Here is a 22439-nt window from a genome sequence, read left to right on the forward strand (position 1 = left end):
TCCTCTAAAACTATACTACTGTGTTGTCTTTACAATGATTCAGAACATAAATCTCCATTTTAAATGGTGGGGAAGGAAGAAACTTTCCTCCACCCGCAAGGTTCTTTCAGCTGTTCTAATAACCAAACAGACATGAGACAGATTAACAAGAGATAATAACCAAATTGAATATACACCTATGTATGGGAACACCACATATGGGAGCGGTTCAGAGACAGAGCGGGAACATGGGTATATGAGACATTCTGAGCTAGGGATGAGGTGATGCACCTTGGAGCTTCAGAAGGTCATTGTGGGGAAAGCACATGTTCAGTAATTAGTAGTTTTCCCTGCCATGTAGGCAGGTGGAAAAGGTTATCTCTGATCATCTCTTATTATGGGCAAGGCCTCTAATTCAAGTTCTTCTAGGTGAGGGGCAGAAGTTCCTCTTGAGCCTGTGGCTAAAGTTGCCTTTAGCTCAAAAACATCCACATACCACAGAGGCATCTTGGGGTGACCCGTTCTGAACCCCCACAAAATTATGCCTTTTTCTCTCTTCTTTAGTTGCAGTGTTAATTATGTACAAAAAACAAACAATTCTATAACTTTTCAAAAGTGACATCTTAAGCTGCTATCGATTCTCTAAGTGAAACCAAATGTCATCTGGCACACCTGTATCTTTCTTTCTGACACCAAATAACATCGATAAATGAATTGCTCTAATAATAATAATTATTAATAATAATAATAATCATAATAATAAAGGTTGCCCTGCCGTTTGAAGACAATTTACAATGAAATCCATTTACTTGGCTCCATGATTATGTATACATGTTGATTTTAAGACAGCACACAGGAGGCTTTGCCAGGAAAATTTAAAAGTTCAAGCAGAAAAAATAATCACAATATCTTTCAGTCATTTGCCGCTTGTATTTGTTTCCTTAAAATGCATAGCTAAATGTTCTCTACATACAGATATCACTTGGTAGGTGGGGTGTATCTTATTACTGGGTTATTTTCCAGTACATTTGGCGTAGTTAAGGTAAAGCGTATTAACTTTCTTTCAAAATAAAGATGAAAACAGAGTTGTAGCGGCTGTGAAGGCTTCAGCCATTGTCAGGAAGTTAAGAACTGACAGGAGGTCCAAATAATCAACTCTGCCTGGTGCATATACCATAGTTTTCCCCTGGGATATCTGGTCTAATCCTACAATGTATCTGACTGGCATGAATGTAGAATTACTTTCAATAAAGATTTTATTTCAAGCTTGGATGATTTCCCCCAAAACATCTTGTCACTAAGGCAAAGTATATCATAGAATATCTGATTTTTTTTCCCCCTACAAGTCAGCTTTTGAGGGGGAAATATACACATTGCAACTCAAGTACTCAACTCAGGTCAATTCACTGTAAAAGATCACATTTTAACATATCTAGACTGATTAAAGATTTGCTATGTTAAAGAAATCAGAGAGCTGTTAAAGAAAGCTTACCCTGAAGTCTGCAAATGTAAAGAATACGTAACACATTTGCTCGTCTACACTCAGCACTCTCCTGGTAGTAGCCTCCAATCCAAGGGTAGGCAGGACAGATGACATCACAAGCTAACACCCGGCTTCTAGAATATTTGTCTTTTTGCAAGTAAGGAACAGTTAAAGGTCACATATTCCAATAAATATGAAATTGTTTCCAGGCTATATGGGAAATATGAATGGCCTGGTCATCATCACACTAAAATGATCTTCATTTCTCTATTTATCCTTCTCTCTGTCTTTATCCTATTCTATTCCTTCATGATGCCAAATTAAGTCAGCGTGTTCAAGATAGGGGAGCATACAGTAGCAGTACATTACTCTATTTTGAATTCACTGAAATGCTTCATTTTGTGCTTGCTTCCATTCTTTCAGTCTTGGTGTCACTTTGTTTAATTTATGCTTGGTTCATAAAATCTTAAAAATATCTTATGTTACCTACAGAGTTTTACCCCTCACTTACTAAAAGCACACAAATCATATGGCTTAGTTCTAATGGGATAGAAGTAATTATTTTAATATTTAATAATCATAGCACATTATATTTATACAATGTTTTAAATTCAAGTTCCCTCTTATCTCTATTATTATATTTTATGACTAACATATGATATTATGATAAGACTTATGTGCAAGAATGAAAACTCAGCGTGAATAATAGCAGATAAAACAGGAGAGGCATGGAAAGGTCTAGATTCTAGTCTCAGCTTTTGGACTTAATTGACTCTGTGACTTTTGGACAGGTCATTTAACCAAGAAGTCTTTAAACACCAGATTTGTCTATGAAGTTTTTTTTTAGAAACTCAGAGACCTGGGCTAAATAAGAATCTCTGGAGGATACCTTTGCTTTTTTAAAAGCTCTAGCCAGAGTAAAAATAACCAATGAGTCCTAATCTCCCTTTCTTTGTTTATAAAATAACAATGGCAGAGGCAAATTTAATCACATATCATAAAAATTAATGTTTCTATAATTTGAAAAAGGTTTTACAGACTTTTTTTTTTATTTTACCTTCTAAACAACCCATGAGGTCAGTTTTGTCATTAACTTCAGTTTTTAGACAAGGAAACTGAGGCTGAGACAAGTGATAAGGCCTATCTAAGACCATACAGTCAATACATGGGGAGTAAGAATTTAATATTTTGAGATTCCAGATCACAGGTTTTGCCTTGAGCAGTGGTTCTCTCCCCTGGCACAATAGAACAACACTCAGAGTTTTTATCAAGCCCAGACCTCACTGCAAGCCAATTTTAGCAGAATCTCTATGGTTGAGTCCCCGACATTCACATGGTTTTGAATGGTCCACAGATACCAAGATACAGCAAGAATTGAGAATCTCTGCTCTAGAATGACCAGAACAAATTTAGAAAATATAAAGTACTATATATAAAGCATGATGGTTTTTTCCCAGTTTTGTTGATGATAAAATACAAATGTGGAGTGGAAGGAAATGATTAATAAACACAGAACTGGTCGGGGCTAGACGCAACGCTAGATTTCAGGTCCCATCCTTCACAAACCGGTTCTTTTTCTACTAGAGCTTCTCTGATTCCTCAGTGCTCATGAGTACCGTCACAGGTTGAATTTAACATGGCACCAGTTACGTATCTATACACACCAACAGAAGGAGATGTGGAGTGGGATGGGGAAGAAAGAGAAGTCAAACTATGATGTGAGCCCAACAAAGCCTGGACAGCCCACAGGAGCTCTGGAGCATCTATGGCCCCCCAGAGTTATCTCCAGATGAACCCAAATGACTCAGCCTTTCTACCCCCACTATGATCAGTTACTGGCTGTGAGCTGTGTTCAAGAGTCTTTTGGGGTGACGCTCTATCTTCAGCTGAGGGAAACCTTGCAGGGGCTGATATTCAGCTGAGGGAAACCTTGCAGGGGCTGACTGCTGACTAACAAGTAACAAGCTCTTCCTTAAAGAGACATCTGGCAGAATATCTCATGTCCACCAGAGTCCACCTTTTGTGCCACTCTGCTTCATTCTTTATGGATGTTTGGGGAGTGGTTCCCCTAAGACTTCAGAAGACCTCACTTGCCAAGGAAGCTTTTGAAGAAGAAGCTTTAATAGGACGAAATCAAACCCAGTAGGTGAAGTTGGGCCTGAGCCCATGACTTACACTCATCCTCTCCTCCCTCCACTATCCATTCTAGATGCCCCTCACCCTCACTTATTGCCTCTGCCATCATGGTGGCTGAGCCAATGCAGTGACTCCACTCCTCATCCCTGAGGAGTCCAAACTCCTCATCAACATGTCTTCTCAGAAAAGAATTCATGCCTTCTCCATTAACCATAAAACCTGAGTGACAGAGAACTTGGAGGCTCCATGGAGATCATTAGGATGCCACACATATTATTCCTTCTCCTCCTTGTGTAACAGCAACCCTACCTTCTCCACTTGATCAGAGTCAATGACCCCTGACTACATGGCCAGTCTTCTTCTTGCCTGCTGATCACTGGACCCAAGAAACCCCAAGAGTTCAGGAAGCAGCAGTGGGTTATAAAACAATGACTAGACGTGTTATTCTAATACAGTGATACAAGCTAAACACCTTCCTTGTTGGCCACCTATGTATTTTGCTCCTAGGGTATGCCATGTTCTGTTAACCATCTTCATAGCTCTCTGTGACTCAAGTTCCCTTGGCTGTCCCTCATGCTTATTATTATAATTGCACCTACCTGGCTTCTAGCAATTAAGCCCACCACCTGATCTCTATTATTTCACTGTCTTATCATCTCCATTGTTATCGGTTCACATAGTTCTGTAATGGGCTCTCCTATAGCCAACCCTGATTTACAGAGTAAAGTCCCCTGTAATTGCAAACAATTTTTGTGGAGTATCAGTGGTGCTTAGCAACAGCCCTTCAGACTCATTGACCTTGTAGCTACTATCCACAACCTCTGACCAGTATTTTTAAACATCTAATACATTACACAAGCTATTAGTCTCTTCTCCATGGATATAACATCCCAATTTACCACCAGTGAGAGTTTTAACAATTGGACTGCCACCTTGTGCCAAAACCCAACTGTATTTGCCTGCCACCGTTGACAGACCCTCATTGCCAGCCAGCCAGCAAGTGACCCAGCCCCAAATGCACATTTTTGCCAGCTTTCCTGGACCACTCCTGGAACTAATAATCACAGATTAAGTTTTATAGAAAGAGATCCTGAAACAGAGTTTAACATGCAGAGTATTTATTAGGGATCAACCCCTACGGAAGTGGGAGTGGGTGGGAGCATGATTGGGCAAAAAAAGAAATTGAGATATGGACCCAACTTAGTCTCAGCCAACTCCACAGGGAGCTCTGGATCCATTCAGCCCATTGTCCCACAGTGGGAGGAATGGTTTTAGATGGCCAAGAAAAATGCTACTGTTTTCTTTAACCTCAACTATCCATAGTATAAACCAGATAAAAATTACATTCTATTTTAAACTCCTCTCACCAGTTCTGTTCAAACTGGGTACATGTTGGAGACTCATTGTCAGATAGTACATGGATAGGAAAGGCACCCTGCACAATTGCAGGTCCCTCACAAGCTCTCAGGAAATATTATCTCCCCTCATCTCTGCCTTCATGTTCTCATTATCGCAAAGCAGATCTGAAACTCTGGTGTGTGAGAAATATAATTATTGTGCCATAACCAAAACAAAGTTCTCTGTCAAAGCCTATTCTTTTAAATGATTTCAATCTAGTTGATTCAGAGTGACTTCTAGACATTTTCTGGCCCATTTCTAGTTCTGGAGGGCTACATGTGGCCCAAGCATTTGGTGGAGGGCAGGGAGCACATCAATTTCTACAGTATTTCAATAAATATTTATTGAGCACCTAGTGCTGTGAGCCAAATACTAATCTTGATCTAGATATATGGATTAAAACAAAAACAAAGTTCTGATGCTTAAGATGTTTACATTCTACTGAAGAAAGACAATAAGGCAGATAAGCAGAGTAGAAAGTGTCTGGCTTACGTCACCTGTCCAGGTGGGTGTTCATTCTCTTCTGGGTCTTTTTGTTTTTGTTTTTTTGTCATCATCCCCAACTTTGAATACCAGTCACTATTCAGGCAGAACTCTGTAAAACTATCCTAATGCTACCTTTGCCTGCATATACCATGCAATGATTCCTATTTAACTATTTCTAGCATACTAAACACGAGTAACTCCGGAATCTTGCTATATACATAGGTTTTCCCCAAGGAGAAGAATATGGTCCATTTGATCTCAGAATCCTCAGAACTTCTAACAGCCTATATCCCCAAGGAAGTGGGGTGGACAGGGGTCAGGACTCACCTCTCCATGGGACATCACCAAAGTCTTAGCTCTCTTCAAACTAGCTCTCCTTCTCCTAGTCCAGAAAATCTTTCTTTTGTCTGGCAGCAGGGTAGCCTGGCTCTTCATCTACCTTCCAATTTATTGCATAGGCATTAGCTGCAGCTCTGAGTTCTTAAACGCTTACGCTTTTGAAACTCAAAGGTACAGTCCTTAGCTGTTCAAATGCCCTAGCTTGCAAAAATCCAAAGCACTTTCTCTGCTTTGCTGCTGTACCATCCCTCCACTAAGGTCAAAAAATGCTGCTGACTAAATCTTGGGGAAAGTACAAGGAAGAGAAGGGAAGAAACTTCAGTTATTATACATTATCCTACCTCATCTCAAATGACAGTTTGACTTCCCTAGAATGTCCATTCTTTCATCATTAATCTGGGAGCCTAGACCATATTTTAAATGTCATTCAACTTGTCATCTAATACAGGAATCTCAGACATATCTAAATGCCTCCTGATAGAGAACTCATGGCCTTTTTATTTAATAACCTTGATAGATTCCCCAGTACCTTTCCAGTATTTATATGGAAAAACCTATACCAACCAAATAGTAATAATAGTAGTAATAGCTAAGTGATGGGATTATAAGAGATTTTTATTTTCTATTTTGATTTGTCTGCATTTTCTAAACTTTTTATAATAAATATAAATCATTTGAAACATCCTAGTCTGTTTTCCCAACTCTTATTCTTCACAGGGAGGTGTTCTCTGGGTCAGTTCCAGACACTGGATTTGCAAGAGGACATTTGACTTTTTCTTCCATATCATGGCTTTTTGCACTCCATCATCAGGCCTTTCCTAATGATTCCTTTTCCAAATCAAACTTCAGCTCTTTGCTCCACCATTGAAGAAAGCGTCCCTCTGTGGGCACATTTACCTTGGTGCTAATCCAAGCGTCTCTTGGTGTGAGGTAGTGTCTCTCTTAAAGTCAAGTCATTGTAAAAAATAATCTAAAACTTAATTTTCCTTAGGAAGTAAAATTGAGGGTGAACAATTGAATGGCAATACCCAAATTGCAACTGTTTTTTTGGTTTTTTTTTCCCCAGCTATTCTAGGCCCTTTTAAACAGAGACAATTTTCAAGTAACTGCTGAAGGTTTGATGTAGACTCCCTCTGTGGGAAGTGAAATAGCTATTCTCTTTACCTATGTGAACAGGAAAAATTTTTAAAAAGAGGTTGATGAATTCTGACTTTGCATATTGATAGTGCTCCTATTAGTTTTATCTAACATCATAAGGCAAATATTTAAGTTGTATATTTTCACTAATATCTTATAATTAGGTGCCTTATTCTACTTGGCCTAATTAATGCTGATCCATGCACAATCTCCAATAGTCTATATAAAATTTTACTAGCACATACTAGATTTTTAACGGACCTATTGAACAGATTCGGGTAGAAAATAATGACAGTCATATAATTTTTTCCTTTCTAAAAATACTGCCATCATGTAATATATTTCCTAGCCCTGCTCCCCTACATCCAAGGCAAGTCTTCCAGGATGCTGTTATTATAAGTAGTACTGGTAAGTCAGCAGAGCTTAGGAATAAAAGCTAAGACTTCTTTTACTGCTGTCATGGTCAAATGTGGGTGGCTTAAACCATTTTAAAGCTTGAGAGAAAACACCTAAGGGAAACCACAGCTGAAATTCTCAACCTGTCTTACCAATGGTGCACGCAGTTCCATTCACAATGAGAAATTAATGCTTTCAGAAGTTTAAAACACTGTGTGAATCTGGAGAAAAAGGTAATATGTATTCATTTGGCTTTTTGTCCACCTGAACACCCTTCTTATTTTTGTAAATATATCCTAAGATGTGAATTAGGTGATTAAAAAATTTAAAATGTCACCCAAGACTTCTTGCTGACTCTCTGACTCACTTTGCTCCCAAGTCTTCCTCAGGTCCCAGGCCTTACAATTAGGGAGTCCTTAATTTCAAATGCAAAATTCTTGAGTCTTACTTATTTGGTGAAAAAATATCTATATCCCAGAATAATAAAGATCTTCATCTTAATCTAGGTGCTTCCACTTACAATGTGGCTTTGATCAAATTATCAATTTCTTTAGGCTCATTTTGTCCATTTGAAAAAAAGTCATCTGAAAATTTTCTTTCACACCTGAAAAAGAAATTGGAAGGAGGGATATTCCTAACATATATTAAAGTTACAATGATTTAAACAGCAAAGAACTAGTTCAGACTATACAAAGAACTATCAGCAGAGTAGGATGTACCAAGTGCATATATTATGAATGTAGGAAACTGCACAAAAATATAGCATTACAAATAAATGGAGAATGGGCAATTTATTCAACAAATGTTATTGGGAAAATTAGCTAGCTTTTGGAGAAAAATTAATTTAGATTACTATCACATTTCACACAATAAAATATATTTAAGATGAATTAGAGGATATGCAAATGAAATAATTTTTAAAAACTAGGAGAAAATGTTGATAATATTTATATAATCTCTTTCAATGGATGCACTTTATAATAACAAAAACAATGGTAGAAATTCCAAAAGAAATAGTGCTAGATATGACCGCATAAAAGTTTAAATAAATAAAATTAAGGAACAAAAGAATTGAGAGAATATAATTACAACAAAAATAATGGAATTTTATGCTTCTTAATAAATAAACAACTCAAAAGTCTATATATGGAAGGCTATTCATCATAGCATTGTCTATAATAGAAAAGAAGTGGAAGCAACCTAAAAGTGCCCCAGCAGGGAAATGGTTAAATAAATTAAGGTATATCTATACTATGAAATTTAACAACTTTTTTTAAAAGGATGAGGTATTTTTATATGTACTGACTTGGAAAGATGCCCATGATATATATTTAAGGGGGGAAACAGCAAATTGTAGCACGTTATGTATTTTAATCTCATTTTTTCAAAAGAAAAAAAATATATATGAAGATAGGTAGATGGATAGATAGATAGCAAAACATCCAGAAGGAACACTCATCTGTTAATTATAGTTATCATGAAGATCATGAAGGAGTTTGAATAGGAAGCAGGAGGATTTTTGGTTTTCCATTTTTTGGTGTTTTTTTTTTTCCCCTTAGGTTGATTCGATCTTTATTTTAAAGACTCATCAGAAAAGGTTTATGATCTATCTGAGAAAAAACAGTTTGGGTGGTAATTTAGAGCAAATTATATTAGATGTATGTTGAATATTCAGATCAATATGATTAGCATGCCTGATTCAGAACATGATCTCTTTAGACTTCTTTTATGATCTGAAGTCCCATTTTCCTTCCCTTTTCCTTCTTTGTTATACTGTCTCTTTTCTCCTGATTAGTACATTTTTTTTCAAAGACTATGTATTAGTTTTATTATACAAAATAAATAAAATGGATTAAACAAACAATGATAAGCTCTCAATAGGCAAGGGGCAGGAGATATGAACAGCTATTCACAGAAGAGAAAAATCCACATGTCTGCTTTTGTTTTTTTTTCACTTTTCCCTCGTTTCCTAAACTCAAGGAACCTTAAATTCAAAGAATGACAGACCATTTTACACCTATCAAATTGGTAATTATTTTAAAAGGAATAATACCAAATGATAATGATAACAGGACTACATATTACATTCAGTGGAATGGAATGTGTGAACTGATCTCATATCATCGTATTTTAAGAAAAGAAGAGATATAACTTATGATCTAGTGCAAGTTCTCAAAGTGTGGCCTCTGGACCAGCAGTATCACAACCTGGGAACTTGTAAGGAAAGCAAATTCTCATATCCCTCTCCAGATTCACTGAATCATTAATCTGGGGGTAAAGCCCAGCAATTTGTTTCAACATGGCTTCCAAATTATTCTCATGAACAGTAAAGGTTGAGAACCACTGGTCTAGGTGTTACGTACATTTCTACTATTTTACCCTAAGACAGGATTTCTCAACAGCAGCGCTATTGACATATTGAGTTGGATAATTCTTTGTTGTGAGGGGCTGTCCTATTATTGTAGAATATTTAGCCACATCTTTTGCTTCTACCCACTGGATGCCAGTAGCGATTCCCACCCCCCGCCCGTCCCACCCCTCCCACTGTCATGACAATCAAAAATGTCTAAGCAATTGCCAAATGCCTCATGGAGCTAGGAGGGGAGGGCAAAATTGCCCCTGGTTTGGAACCATTGCCTAAAGCAATACTCCAAAATGTAGAGGAAGAATATATGGAAAGATTTTTTTGTATGCCAATTTCACTTATACTAAGAAATCATAGGGTACAATCCATTTTGTCCCATATAAGGCAAAAAGTAAATAATAAATATGATCAAAAAATACAGTGAGTGTTTAAATTAAAAATATTTATTACAATAAAAGACACATTGCCATTAATCCCCCTCAAGATTACCCCCCTCGCTTCAAACACACTTATCCCATTGTTCTTGTCACTTTCTGAAGCAGTTCTGGAAATCCTCTTTTGTGTCTTTAGTTGTGCTGTCGTGGCCACCTCAATGTCCTGAATCAATTCAAAACGTTTACCTTTCATGGTCGTTTTGACTTTAGGGAAGAGCCAAAAGTCGCACGGTGCCAGATCCTGTGAATAAGGTGATGAGGACACACTGTAATGTTTTTATTTGACAGAAATTGCCATACCAGAAGCAATGTGTGACACAGAGAATTGTCACGATGGAGGATGATTTAAGGCACACTTTAAAACACACCTTCTCTTAATCTTAGCTCACACCCAACTGACTGCCCAGAATAAGTTGAAACTTGTAACAAACTGTTATTAAGGTTCAATGCACTGCTTCCTGTATTGAAGATCCCTACCTTTCCATTGGATGGCAGTTGACAGCAGCATTCACCATATTTTGTGATCCCCATGGAAAGGCTTGGTATCACACATCGCCTCTGGCCGCACTATCCCCTTCTCTAGTCTTACATGCATCAAGCACAGCCTCACTACTGGGGTGTTCTACCTACTCTTTCCTGCCTAGAGTTCTCCTTCCCCAGGTGTGTGTACCTAAGCAGATCTCTGCCCCAGTGTTCTTTCCTTAGGAAAAACTTCTGAGTGCCTTGTCTGCTATGTGTAGCACTTCCCACCACTCTCTGCTCATGAGAATTATCTGTGGACTGTATTATCTGCAGCCAACCAGGCTCCACCCATACTAAGCAAACCAAAATCTCTGGGGTGGATTTGAGAACATTCAGATTTCTTTTAAAAGGTCGCCAGGGTCAATAGAAGAACAACTACTACTCTTTTTCTTTGTTTTTCTTGATGTACTTCAGTGCCTAAAATCACATTATATATCGTTTAATGTATTGGTCATTGTCTGGTTCTCCTGCTAGATTCTAAGCTTCATATGGGCGAGGACTTTATCTATTTTACTCATTGCACTGTCCCCGACACCCAAAACAGTGTCCAACACCTAGTAGGTACTCAACAGATTTTTATGAATGAATAATTGTTACATTGAATTACTGCTAATGGTTACTGGTGGATTTTTTTCTTTATTATACTTCTCTACCTTTTAAAATTCTCTTGAATTGGATGTATTACTTTATAATCAGAAAAAAGAAATTAAAACTGATTTTTAAATTTTGAAATTGTGATATATTTGAAGCACAGTGATTAGCACATAACAGATATTCCACAAGTAGTAATAACTATTAGTGTTCCTTTTTGACGTTATCTATGTAAGGGATTCCATTATGATATCCCAGTTTATCGATGGTTGTTGTCACATTATAGAATACATATTTCAACTAGAAATAAGTCACTTTGAAGCCTATGGGCTATTCACTCTTTTTATTTTATCAGTCCTCTTATTAGACTGAGTATTGCTTTAAAAGATACGTTAGAATCTCCTTATAATGACCAATGAATAAAAATCTGAAACAAGTGAATAATTGAAAATGTTTCAGTCTTGAGCATTGAAATCAGTGCAAAGAGGTTATTTAGTAAATGCAAAGAATAAGGCCATGTCACCTATGAATATACAACTGCCATATAACTCTCCTCTTCCATAATGAGCTTTGAGAGAATTACATACACATGGCTTTAAAGATTATTGAAAAGCAAAAATGTCTACATAGCAAGAATTCCCATTTAGGAGGATAGTTGTTAACTTATTTTAGAAAATAATAATATTATATTTGAATATAAAATTAAAGACTTTACAATTACTTAAACCAGTTAATTTATAAATTAACACATGCAAATTACCAGTAAATGACCACCTGTCATGCAGGATGGCAGGCGGGGTCTCTGGTCCTGCTCCCCACATAAGAACACAGGATATGGTAGGGCCAAAAAGGAACACCCACGGAGCCATAGGTAGGGGAGTCATACCACTATAGTCTCACTGGCGGCTGGGTTGGAGACACAGGAAGCAGGAGCCACACTATCCGCAACCTGCTGTCCACTTCTCTCTGCCAACCAACCTCACTTGCTAGCTGCATACACTCTTGCTAGCTCAGCCACCATCTTCTTGCTAGCCCCCATTTTTCTGCTAGCGTAGCCACAGCAGTTATATTAGTGGCCAATAACTCACTGGTTACAGCTGACGGCCAACTAGCTACAGCTGATGGCCATCCAATCACAGTTGATGGCCATTTACTACCTGAGCCAGCACCTTTCCACGTGAGGGCGAGAGCCTGGAAACTGCACTCCTGGCTCTGTCCCCACACCACCTTAAAACACATTAATGTTAAGTACAAAAACACTGGTGAATCCTCTTCTGCTTTTGCAATATTTGGAGATTTTTCTGACATACAGCCGTGACCTTAAGGGAGAAGGTAGAATTCCTGCTAAGTCCCCCAATCTTATTTTTTTTTTTAAAAAAGTATAGTCAGCAGTACAGTTTGGCAAATTAAAGGTAAACAAGCATATAGTTAGCATGAATTCCCCCCCAAAGTAGCTATAGAACATATGTAGGAAACAAAAGTTGAGCACATTGAAAATGTATTCTATTTTTAACAGGCTCTTTCACTTAAGTGGTCAGAGTCACGAGTTAACATTTCACATACAGTGGCTGAGCTGTATTTTGCAAGCCAGGTGTGACCTGACGGCAAGAGTACATTTACCACCACACTCTCCCCATTCAAGTTAAACCACCTTGGTTATGTGTGTCGGAAAATCATAGCATTACAGAGATAGGGAAGAAAACACTTTTCATACACTTCCAATAACTTGAGAGTTGTCCTGCAGGCAATTATGTGGCTTTCAACTTCCGTTCAAGTCACTATGGTAATAGTAAAGCACAAACTTAAAAGGAAGTTTGCATCTATGTATCTGTTTAGAGCTGGACTATTATTAAATGCATTGGTCTTCTTAATTCAGCATTAATTTTGAGTTTTGTACTAAAGCTGTCTTTCAGTTTGAGTCATTTGGCTGTGATTTTAAGCAACTAAGGAATTTTTTTGAGTTAGCAATTCAGCTCACTCTTGGAAAAACTTACCCAGCATAAGGCTGCGAGGATTTTTTTGTCTGGGGTCCAACATCTGTAGCATTGGATTATAGATTGTTTCTAAAATAATCTTAAATTAATGGATCATTGCTCCTTCCATTTGGGCCCGACAAAAAGTAGCTCTGGCATTTCCTCTCCTTTTTATGCTGTAAACTGTATATCACCCTTTTAAGCTCTTGCCAGAAAAATGAATTCTTACCCACTTCAAGATTTTATAAACTTGAATTTTGCTTAGCGGTATAAGAATTCCTTTTACAATGAATATACATCAAGTGCTATTTCATGAACAAATTCATAAAATCATAATTATTTTTGTCAGGCTGTTTTAAACTAAGCAGTATTAATAAATAGCCTTTTTCAAGAGTTATGCTTTGGGGTCTTTTTCCTATTAGTCAAACATTCACCAGCACTAAACTTTTGAGCTCTTCATGTTGCTTAGAGTAAGGTATCTTTGCTCTAAGGATTTCTTAGGAGTAAATTAATGGTGAGTAAACAAACATGTAGAAGAATTTCCAAATATTGATCTAAGGTCTAAATGTTTTTGCACTTTCTTATCCATCCATCAATTCCCTGTACGTTAATCTCTCAGCCGTGTCTTAGCTCTCACCATTCCCCTTCAGATGTGTTCTTTCGCCTTTTGGCCTTTGTTTTGCATTAGAAGGAGCATTTCTGTCATGTCTTTGCTAGATACATGTTAAATTGTAGCTCAAATTTTACAACACTGTCATGGAATCTAAGGCCTAATAAAATCTAAGCCCGACCAGGTGGGTGGAACCTGCCAAGAATGACCATAGTCTAACCTCTTAAGTTAGTTGCTATGGACTTTGAAGCCAGGGTGGCATAGGAGGCTAAGATTTGATTTAATCGGCCCTTAGCAAAGCAACTAAAGAGACATTTTCTTGTTGACCCTAAGGAGAATCTACAACATTCAAGTAAGTTAGAGAACACATGAGTCACACAGAGAAAAGCAAAACTACTTTCTGTAGGACTTGTCAGAGCCTTTATAATGCTATTGTGCAGTGTGACTTTTTAAGAAGAACAAAGTGGCATACAGTTTTCTTCAAAAGTTATTTTACTCCAGAATGCTATTTTTGTGAAGTATGTTATAGAAATGGTGTTTTGCAGGACTCACTTTCATGAAGGCTGTCCTGGAGGTATTGCCAAACCCATAGTAAAAATGGATTCGGTTTCTGAATCAGATCCTCTCCCCACTTCCAATAATACAACTCAACTTCATTTTAAGCTACTAGAAGTACAACTTAACTGTTTAGGAGAGTTTTCTGTCTAAAAACTAGATTGAATTTTTTTTCATGCAGGGCTTTTATTTCTTTCAATAGCCTATGTTTCTCCTCTGCATATATTTTACTAGTTGAAGATTTCAAAAATAATGTCACATGCAGTGCCCCACTGATCTCCACAGTGAGAGTAGAAATTATGATATCTATTGATGTAAGGTAAAAACAAACAAACAAACAAAAAAACTAAGAGTTAAATAATTTTATAGGGTAGTATTCTAGCTATAGTTTGACATTGTGGTTGACTTCCTTTGTGGTTCTAATTCAACCACTGAGTCTATTGAGATAGAGAGTAGGTAAGTTCACATTTATATAATGAAGTTTATAACAGCATTAATACATTTTCCCAGACATCCCTAGTTTGGGGGCCTGCTTTGCTAGAAATATCTATCCCCGCTATCTATTAGAAAGGGGTCTAATATAATTTAAATGTTGATAACAAAACAGATTTGCCTACCTACATGAATTACATAGTTTAGTAGTTAGTGACTTCTACTCCAAATTACTCTTCACTTTCAGTATCTTTTCTAACCTGAAGATTGATGGATTTTTCAATATACCAACTACTGGTTGGTTGATATTCAGAGCATAAATTGCCAATGAAATATATATCACAAAGACACATTTTATAACAGTGAATAAGATAGCGTATATTTTATATAACACACTCACATTTTTTTTTCTTTCTTAACTACATTAGATTTTTCTAAGAGTTATTGCAAGTAACTTGATTTTCCCAACTTGGGAAAAAATTCCAAACTGCTAAGAAAATTTAACCTGCAGTAATGCAAATACAAAAAAAAAAAATACAAAACTTTGTGTCATTTAATAAAATCTGTTCATAACAAGATTATTTTAAAGCACTCATAAGTTAAAGCCAGTTTTATTAAAATCAGATGGAAAGTGTGCAGAGAAATGGACACAAAGTATACCGGTTTCAGATGGAATGATTGTTCCATATTTACATACGCAAAGAAAGCACCAGTGAACATTTTTTCTATAGAAAATTTAGGAAACTGATGAACTGGCAGAAATCCATTACAGGAGTTCTCTTCCATGACCCACTGGCTAAGATAAAGAACCCTTTCCCAAAAGAGGGTGCTGACATGCAGCTCTAGCTGCCTCCTGTCCATTTCATTTAAACTCGGTCTTGGTTTTTACCTCTAGATTTGGCCCGACTCTGGATTCTAAGCCAGGCCTTAGGCTGAGAAGAAAAAATATAAAGAACTCTGGGGAAATTGAAAAATAGTCTAGTCCCATTTCAGCCTTCTTTCTCTCCCCCAATGGCCTAAGTCTAACCTGCTGTATCTTTCCAGTATGCCCAGGAGAGCTCAATTACCCCTCCAGTCACCCAAATTCCTCCAGATGCTATAGACGTCATCCAGCTTCTGCCCCAGAACCTCCTGACAGCCACAACTGCCCCTCCAACAATCAGCTCTTGGACCTCCCTTGATTTTTAGCCTCACCTTTGTGAGTTTGAAGCAATTCTGGTTCCCAGCTAACCCAAATTTCACTGTCCCTGCTACCAACCAAAATTACAACCACAATTAAGTAGGAAAATATATCTTCAATCCTCAATCTATATGTCTGTCATCCCTTTCCCCTTTCAGTCTACCTGGAATCCAAGTTCTAATGTTCTTCCTCTACACTATAGGCCAAGATGCCCTATGTCAGTCCTTCACCTTCAAACTTTCAACACTCTCTGGCTGTTGATTCTCCCTTCTCCATACCCTATGACCTCTGAGCCCTGCTCTTTGCTAGATAAATCTTATCAACTTTGACCTTTGCTATTCGTGAGTGATGTTCTTAAAGCAACTTTTACTTAATAAGCACTCAATTAATTGATGAGTTATGTTATTTCTCTCCATATTTGCCTTTTAACAATGTGTGTGTGTTGTGTGTGTGTGTGTGTGTTGTGTGGAGTCATTAAAGGAATTGATGTCACAAAAAGGTATCACTTTAAAACCAAAAGAGAAAACCTGTTTTCCTTCACAGTGAATCTTACTAATAATTTTTATAATAAAGTTATTATTTTAAGGCTCAAGACAGACATTAAACCAAGGTCAGCAGGGAAGGTCAATGTTAAAGGCCCACTCCATTTGCCCTGACTCCAGGACAGGAGGATGTTTATGTCATCCTGTTGACTTGGTAAATGTAGCAACAGTGTGGCATAGTGTCTTATATTCCAAAGGAAACTTTAAACTTGGCGTCTCAGATAACTCATGGGTGCTCTAAAAATATGAGACTCTCTTCCAGAAATGTAGCCATGCCAACAACACTCACAGGTACAAATGCTCTCCATTTAAAGCAGAAGGAAAGTGAAAATGGGAGGCAGAATATCTTGAATATTCAATCCAAATTTGAGAGTCGTTTTTGTCCACAATAAATCTATTGGAACCAGGCTGTCAATCACAATTCTCCAGTGAGGAATAAAAATTCAGACCCTCTTCAAATTTCCAGATACAAAATAAATCAGTCATGGAGATGTAATGTACAGCATAGAGAACGTAGTCAAAAATATTGTAATAACATTATAGATGGTTACTAGATGTACACAGTGATCACTTCTTTAGGTATATAAATGTTGAATAACTATGGTGTACCCCTGAAACTAATGTAATATTATATGTTAACCATCTTTTAATGAACAAAATTTTAAAGCAAAAAATTCAGAGCCTCTTATGGAAGGATCTGATGATAATCACGTGGAGGAGGACAGAGTGAAAAATCATCCCAGTTATTAAGCATGGCAGGTCATAACACAGAATACTGCAATGATGCTACCAAGGACATGAGAATCGGGCTGCATGGGTTTGAACCTCCGCTGTATGTGATCTCAGATACTTCACCACTCCTGGCCTCATTTGTAAAATGGGCTGAATAATAGAAGCTATCTCATGAGGTTGTTATGAGGATTAAGTGAGATAATAAAATTGCTTGGAATAATACTTGGTTATTATTGATATTGATCAGGTCAAGTACATTTTGCTGACCATGAATTTGTGCTGTGGGGAGTCACAGATAGACAGCTTTTGTCCTTTTCAATCTCTCTCAGGAGAGAAAAGGCATGGCCTCTTGGTTACAGAAGTGGTACGTCAAAGATTTGGGATCGTGAAGGGACAGAAACAAAGCAAGTCTTCCTGCGTCCCCTGACTGGGGCTATCTACACAGGCCCAAAAAGGCCAAAGAAAGAGTCCTCCAAAGTCCAAACAGGTCTCCAATGTTCCACAATGGCTCTGATACCAGAGACCCCTCTGCCTTGCAATAAACTGTTCCTTTGCTTCACTTTGTTCTCTATACTCGTATTTCCCTTTATGTCAGGATGTCCGGTAGAATGCAGAGTTTAGTATTTCTTGGCACCCTATCTTCCTTCTCTATGCTATCCCTATTTCCTTAATATCACTAAAACCTTATTCTTCCTAGTTTTAGGGTAAAACCAAGAGGGCTTCAATTTTAAGGAGAAGCATTATTTTTGTAAGGTCCTACATTTTTATAGGATGAGGCTTTGTTTTCTTTTTAAGAGTCCTGTGTTGAAGCAGGCAAGGCACTGCTATTAATAAACCCACATCCTAAAGTTTCATTGGTATTCCAGCTCTCTGTACAGTCCTCACACAAGCAAGCATTTCTTTGATTCCAGTGGGTCTCTTTCCCTGCACAAATCCTACAAGATTTAGCATTTTATTGAGATGTGAGCTAACCTGGCTGACCAAAATGAATGTAGACACATAGAATTTTGTCTTATACCTAAATGTCTAGAACACCTTCTCTACAATACATATTCCAATCAGCATTTTTCAGGCACACTTTACTCACACTAATCACTAAAAATGTATTATGTTCTCAGTCTTTATGTCTACCTTCCATTATTAATTATGCATATATTTTTTCTACTTTTTGTGTTTGGAGTCTTCTGTATTTTATGCATGGCTCACCTATTTCTTCCATTGACTATAAACACTGCAAAGGCTGGATCTTATTAACTCTCCAAAGTAATTTTTGTTGTCTAATTTACTCATTTATTCATTCCACAAACATTTATAGAGCATTAACAATAGTCAGGTACTATGGGGATAAAATGTTGTACAAGGCATCGAATTCTTCCCCAAAAGTCATAAGTTCTATTTCTAAAGCATAAAGAGTAGAAGATTAAATACTGTTGTTGTAGTTGTTGTTTTTCGGGAACTAGAAAAAATTGCTTGTGTTTCATTCTGCATTTCGCCAAAGCCAATCACTGCCCTTACTTCCCTTCTTTAAAATGAAATTTTAAAAAAGAATTCAAGAACACAGAACTTTATAATTCAAAAGTAGCTACAATTTTACTTCAAACTCCAATGGAATATCTCTTTCTCTCTCTCTTTTTCTCTCTCTGTCTCTCTCTCCACAGGATAGTGGCCAAAGCCTCCAAGAACCTCATGTCCACACAAAGCTTAGGGATTGTATTTGGACCTACCCTTCTGCGAGCTGAAAATGAATCAGGGAACATGGCGATACACATGGTCTACCAAAACCAGATAGCTGAGCTCATGCTGAGTGAGTACGATAAGATCTTCAGCTCAGAGGAAGACTGACAGACCAGACAAGTTACTGAACGTGTTCACATCTGTCTTGATGCCTAATATTTTTACATTTCTGTAAACATATTTCTGAAATATTTTTTTCCTTTCAAGCGACAGATGCCTCATCTTGTGAAAACTTAATGATAATTTTGTATTTAAGTTCCAAACATTTGAATAAAAGCGTTGACAATATTTGCCTATATGTGTTCTACATTAACACTTTCCGTGCTCTTCCTTCTAGCATTTCTAGCATCCTCCATGGTAGGCAGAGTACAGTACATACACAAAAACGTTTGTAATGCTGCTCCTGGGCATGGGGTGTATGGCCAGGGGTGTACATGTGTAGATGTGTGAGTGTGAGTGTGATTGAGAGTGTGTGTAGACACAGGTGAGCCTTGTCACTACCCTGGCTGCCTCATACTCCTACTATACATGAGTAGAACCAAAAGAGGAAGGAAGGCAGAAATTAATTTTCAAATAGAACAAAAGAAGTCAAGTTCTCAACCCAAATAGACGCATTTCATCTTTCAAGAATATGTTTGTGTGTGTAAATACTGTCCAGCTATCCGTGGTGCTATATGGTGCAGTTTACAAATACATGTTGAATAGCAATTTTTCTACAGAAAAACTGTCATTTTTCTCTAGAAAAAAATGCCATTCTTTAGAAAAAAACATTTGCCACAGGATATGGTATATATATGTACTATTTGCAGTCCCATAAACATACGGTCTTATAAATTAGAAGCAAAATTAGTGCCCTGCAATTTTGATCTTTATATTATACAGGAATTGCATGAGTGCTCATTTTTAATGTTAACATCCATTTTGAATCTTCCTCAAACTGTATATCCTTCTTTTCCCTGGCTATGTCATTTTATGTAGAATTTTTATTATGCTTCTGAGGGTGCTTTATTGGTGAATTACGTTAAATCGATCTAGAAAAAAACTTTTTAAAAGGCAGTTTTTCATATGCCCTAAGGATTACTTGACTAGACTTCAATTGCTTTATCCATTTGATGGTTAGTTTCAGTTGTCATGGATAAACAAAAGAGTAACTAACTAGAATATATCAAACATTACTTTATTTTGAAAAGTATGTTCTAGATGAACACATCCCATACCCAGTTTGGTGAAAGTATTCTGCTGATAAAAATATAGACTTATGTTTGACAGCTTTTAAATCAAATTCAAACAGAATAAATAAAACTAATCCAGTGCGATAAAGAATAAGTCTAGTTATCGATTTGTTCATGAAAATGAAAAATAACGCATGTAAATAAAATGCATGAAGCATGGATCCAAGAGCAAACACAGAGCAATAATGAGCTCAGAAGCATAGGCTGTCTGCATAACAGGGTATATGGTAGAGGGTGAGAGTCTGCTCAAGAGACAGCCAGATGTGCGCACAGCTCCAGCATACACAGAACTGCCTGAGGAAGAAGAGTCTTCCCTTGCCCCTCTTGAGTGCCTTCCTTTTGGCAATGGCACCAGTAAATCAGCTCATGGCCAAAAACAGAGAAACAACCACAATAAATGCTAAAGTGCGGTTTCATCAAGAGGGACATATACACATACCACAAAACCAAGGAAAGTCATTTGAGGGAGAACCCCGCGCTCTAAAGTCACTGGTAACAGTGAGCTAACAGACTTGCCAGCTTTAAGCTCTTCTCATATTTAAAGTTGTATTTATGCCTTTCAGAAAAACATGGAGACGTGAAACAAGAGTTTCTGGCATTCTATTTCAAGCCCTCCTCATTTCCATGACATTCTATATTCTCAATTATCTCTTCTCCAAGATTTTAATTACTTCTCTTTTTGAAGGTGGGAGGAGTAAATTAGTAGTTCCAGCATTAAAATTTTATTTCTTCACATGTCCATCTTTAAAGTAATTCTGGGAGCATCAGCCAGAGGGAAGCAGCACAAACAGCCAAAGAGAGTGGCACTACCTACTCTGAGCAGGGACTCACAGCCCCTTGTCTCTGTTGCTTTCCAGATTTATAATCTTCAAAAGCACCAGCTTCTTGATTTCCAATCTGATGGGATTTAGCCTGATTCAAACCCCAGCTGTGTCCTGTGCCTGCCTACTAAGGGCATTTATTCCGAGACTGTGTTTCCTACCTCTAGGAAAAGATTTCAAGGTGCTGAGCCAACCGTTACGCAATCTGACTTACACACACTAAAGGCATAAAAAGGGTTACACCCAAAGGTCACTAGATTCCATAACACCCTGAAGACAGCAACGATGGTCCTACCAACTAACTGTTCCAACTTGAAAAGCCAAGCTTGTAGGTATAGTAGGTTAACTCACTAAGATAGTAGATTTTATAAAACTGATCAATATTCTGCATCAAGAAGACATGAAAAGACAATGAGCATTTCTCAATCACTTTGCTTGAGCCAGGTGCAAGTCTAGGCATTACTGATCAAATATAATATAAGGCAAATAATCTTACCCTCTGCAGTTTCACCGTCCTGTAAGGGAGACAGTCACCTCAGGATTAGTTACACTTCAATACAAGATCAGGGACCACAGCCATCATGGTAACCATGGAGCCCCAGGGTTCTGCACTTAGGCATGCTCAAAAAGTATTTTTTGTCTGATTTTATTGATTAAAAAATATTTTGAATAAATGAATGAGCAGAAGCTAGGACAGAGACATTAACAAAGCTCAGTGGTTGAAAAAAAAACCATTTAAATAACAACTTGTGCCTAGGGGGTATCAGGTGAAGCTTCACTGGAAAGGTGACCTTTTCAGTCTAATCTTGACCAATGAATAAGATTAACCAGAAAAAGACAAATGTAAAAGACATGCTAGGAAGCAGGCATGACATGAACAGATCTGTGAAAGACCCACTATCTCCAAGGAAAAGTCAGAAGTTCAGTCAACAGCAGATGAAGTACATACCTGGCCATTTTGGAGTATGGAGCGAGAGAAAAATGTTGGGGTCAGGTACAGGACATAATAAAATATTTAGATTTTTATCCTGTAGGCAAAAGAGATCCAATGGAGGTTATAAAATAAGAAAACCATAGAGAAATTTTGTTTATTAGAAAGAGAATCTCTAAATTCACCAGAGGGCAGAAGAAACAAATTACTTTGAGGACCTTGGCATTTCCTTGTGCATGTGTTTGCGTGTGTGTGTGTGTGTGTGTGTGTGTGTGTGTCTGTATACACTTTTTAACATTTTCTGGGAATGAAATGATAATCTTGTATTCTTAGGAGCATTTCTATGTTATGATGAGCAAACATTTTAAGAAATTATAACCTTAATATAATGGAAGCACAAATCTGAAACAGTCTCCCTGAAAAATCAAGCT

General features: G+C 37.4%; 1 protein-coding gene across 4 annotated transcripts in view; it reads left to right on the forward strand.

The window, feature by feature from the left end:
• Window positions 1-22439, forward strand: part of ARHGAP15 (Rho GTPase activating protein 15) — a 625881-nt gene that overhangs the window by 597814 nt on the left and 5628 nt on the right. For 3 of the 4 annotated variants that reach the window (XM_081052846.1, XM_081052848.1, XM_081052849.1), the window contains one exon: window positions 18949-19319. The exons of the other annotated variant lie outside the window; for it this stretch is intronic. In XM_081052846.1, the coding sequence (XP_080908972.1) occupies window positions 18949-19132 (184 nt within the window). In that variant the 3' untranslated portion in view covers window positions 19133-19319. Of the gene's footprint in view, window positions 1-18948; window positions 19320-22439 lie in introns of those variants that run through there. 4 annotated transcript variants of the gene reach the window in all.

This window comes from Rhinolophus hipposideros (assembly GCF_964194185.1).
Source record: "Rhinolophus hipposideros genome assembly, chromosome: 6".
Taxonomy (NCBI): Eukaryota; Metazoa; Chordata; class Mammalia; order Chiroptera; family Rhinolophidae; genus Rhinolophus; species Rhinolophus hipposideros.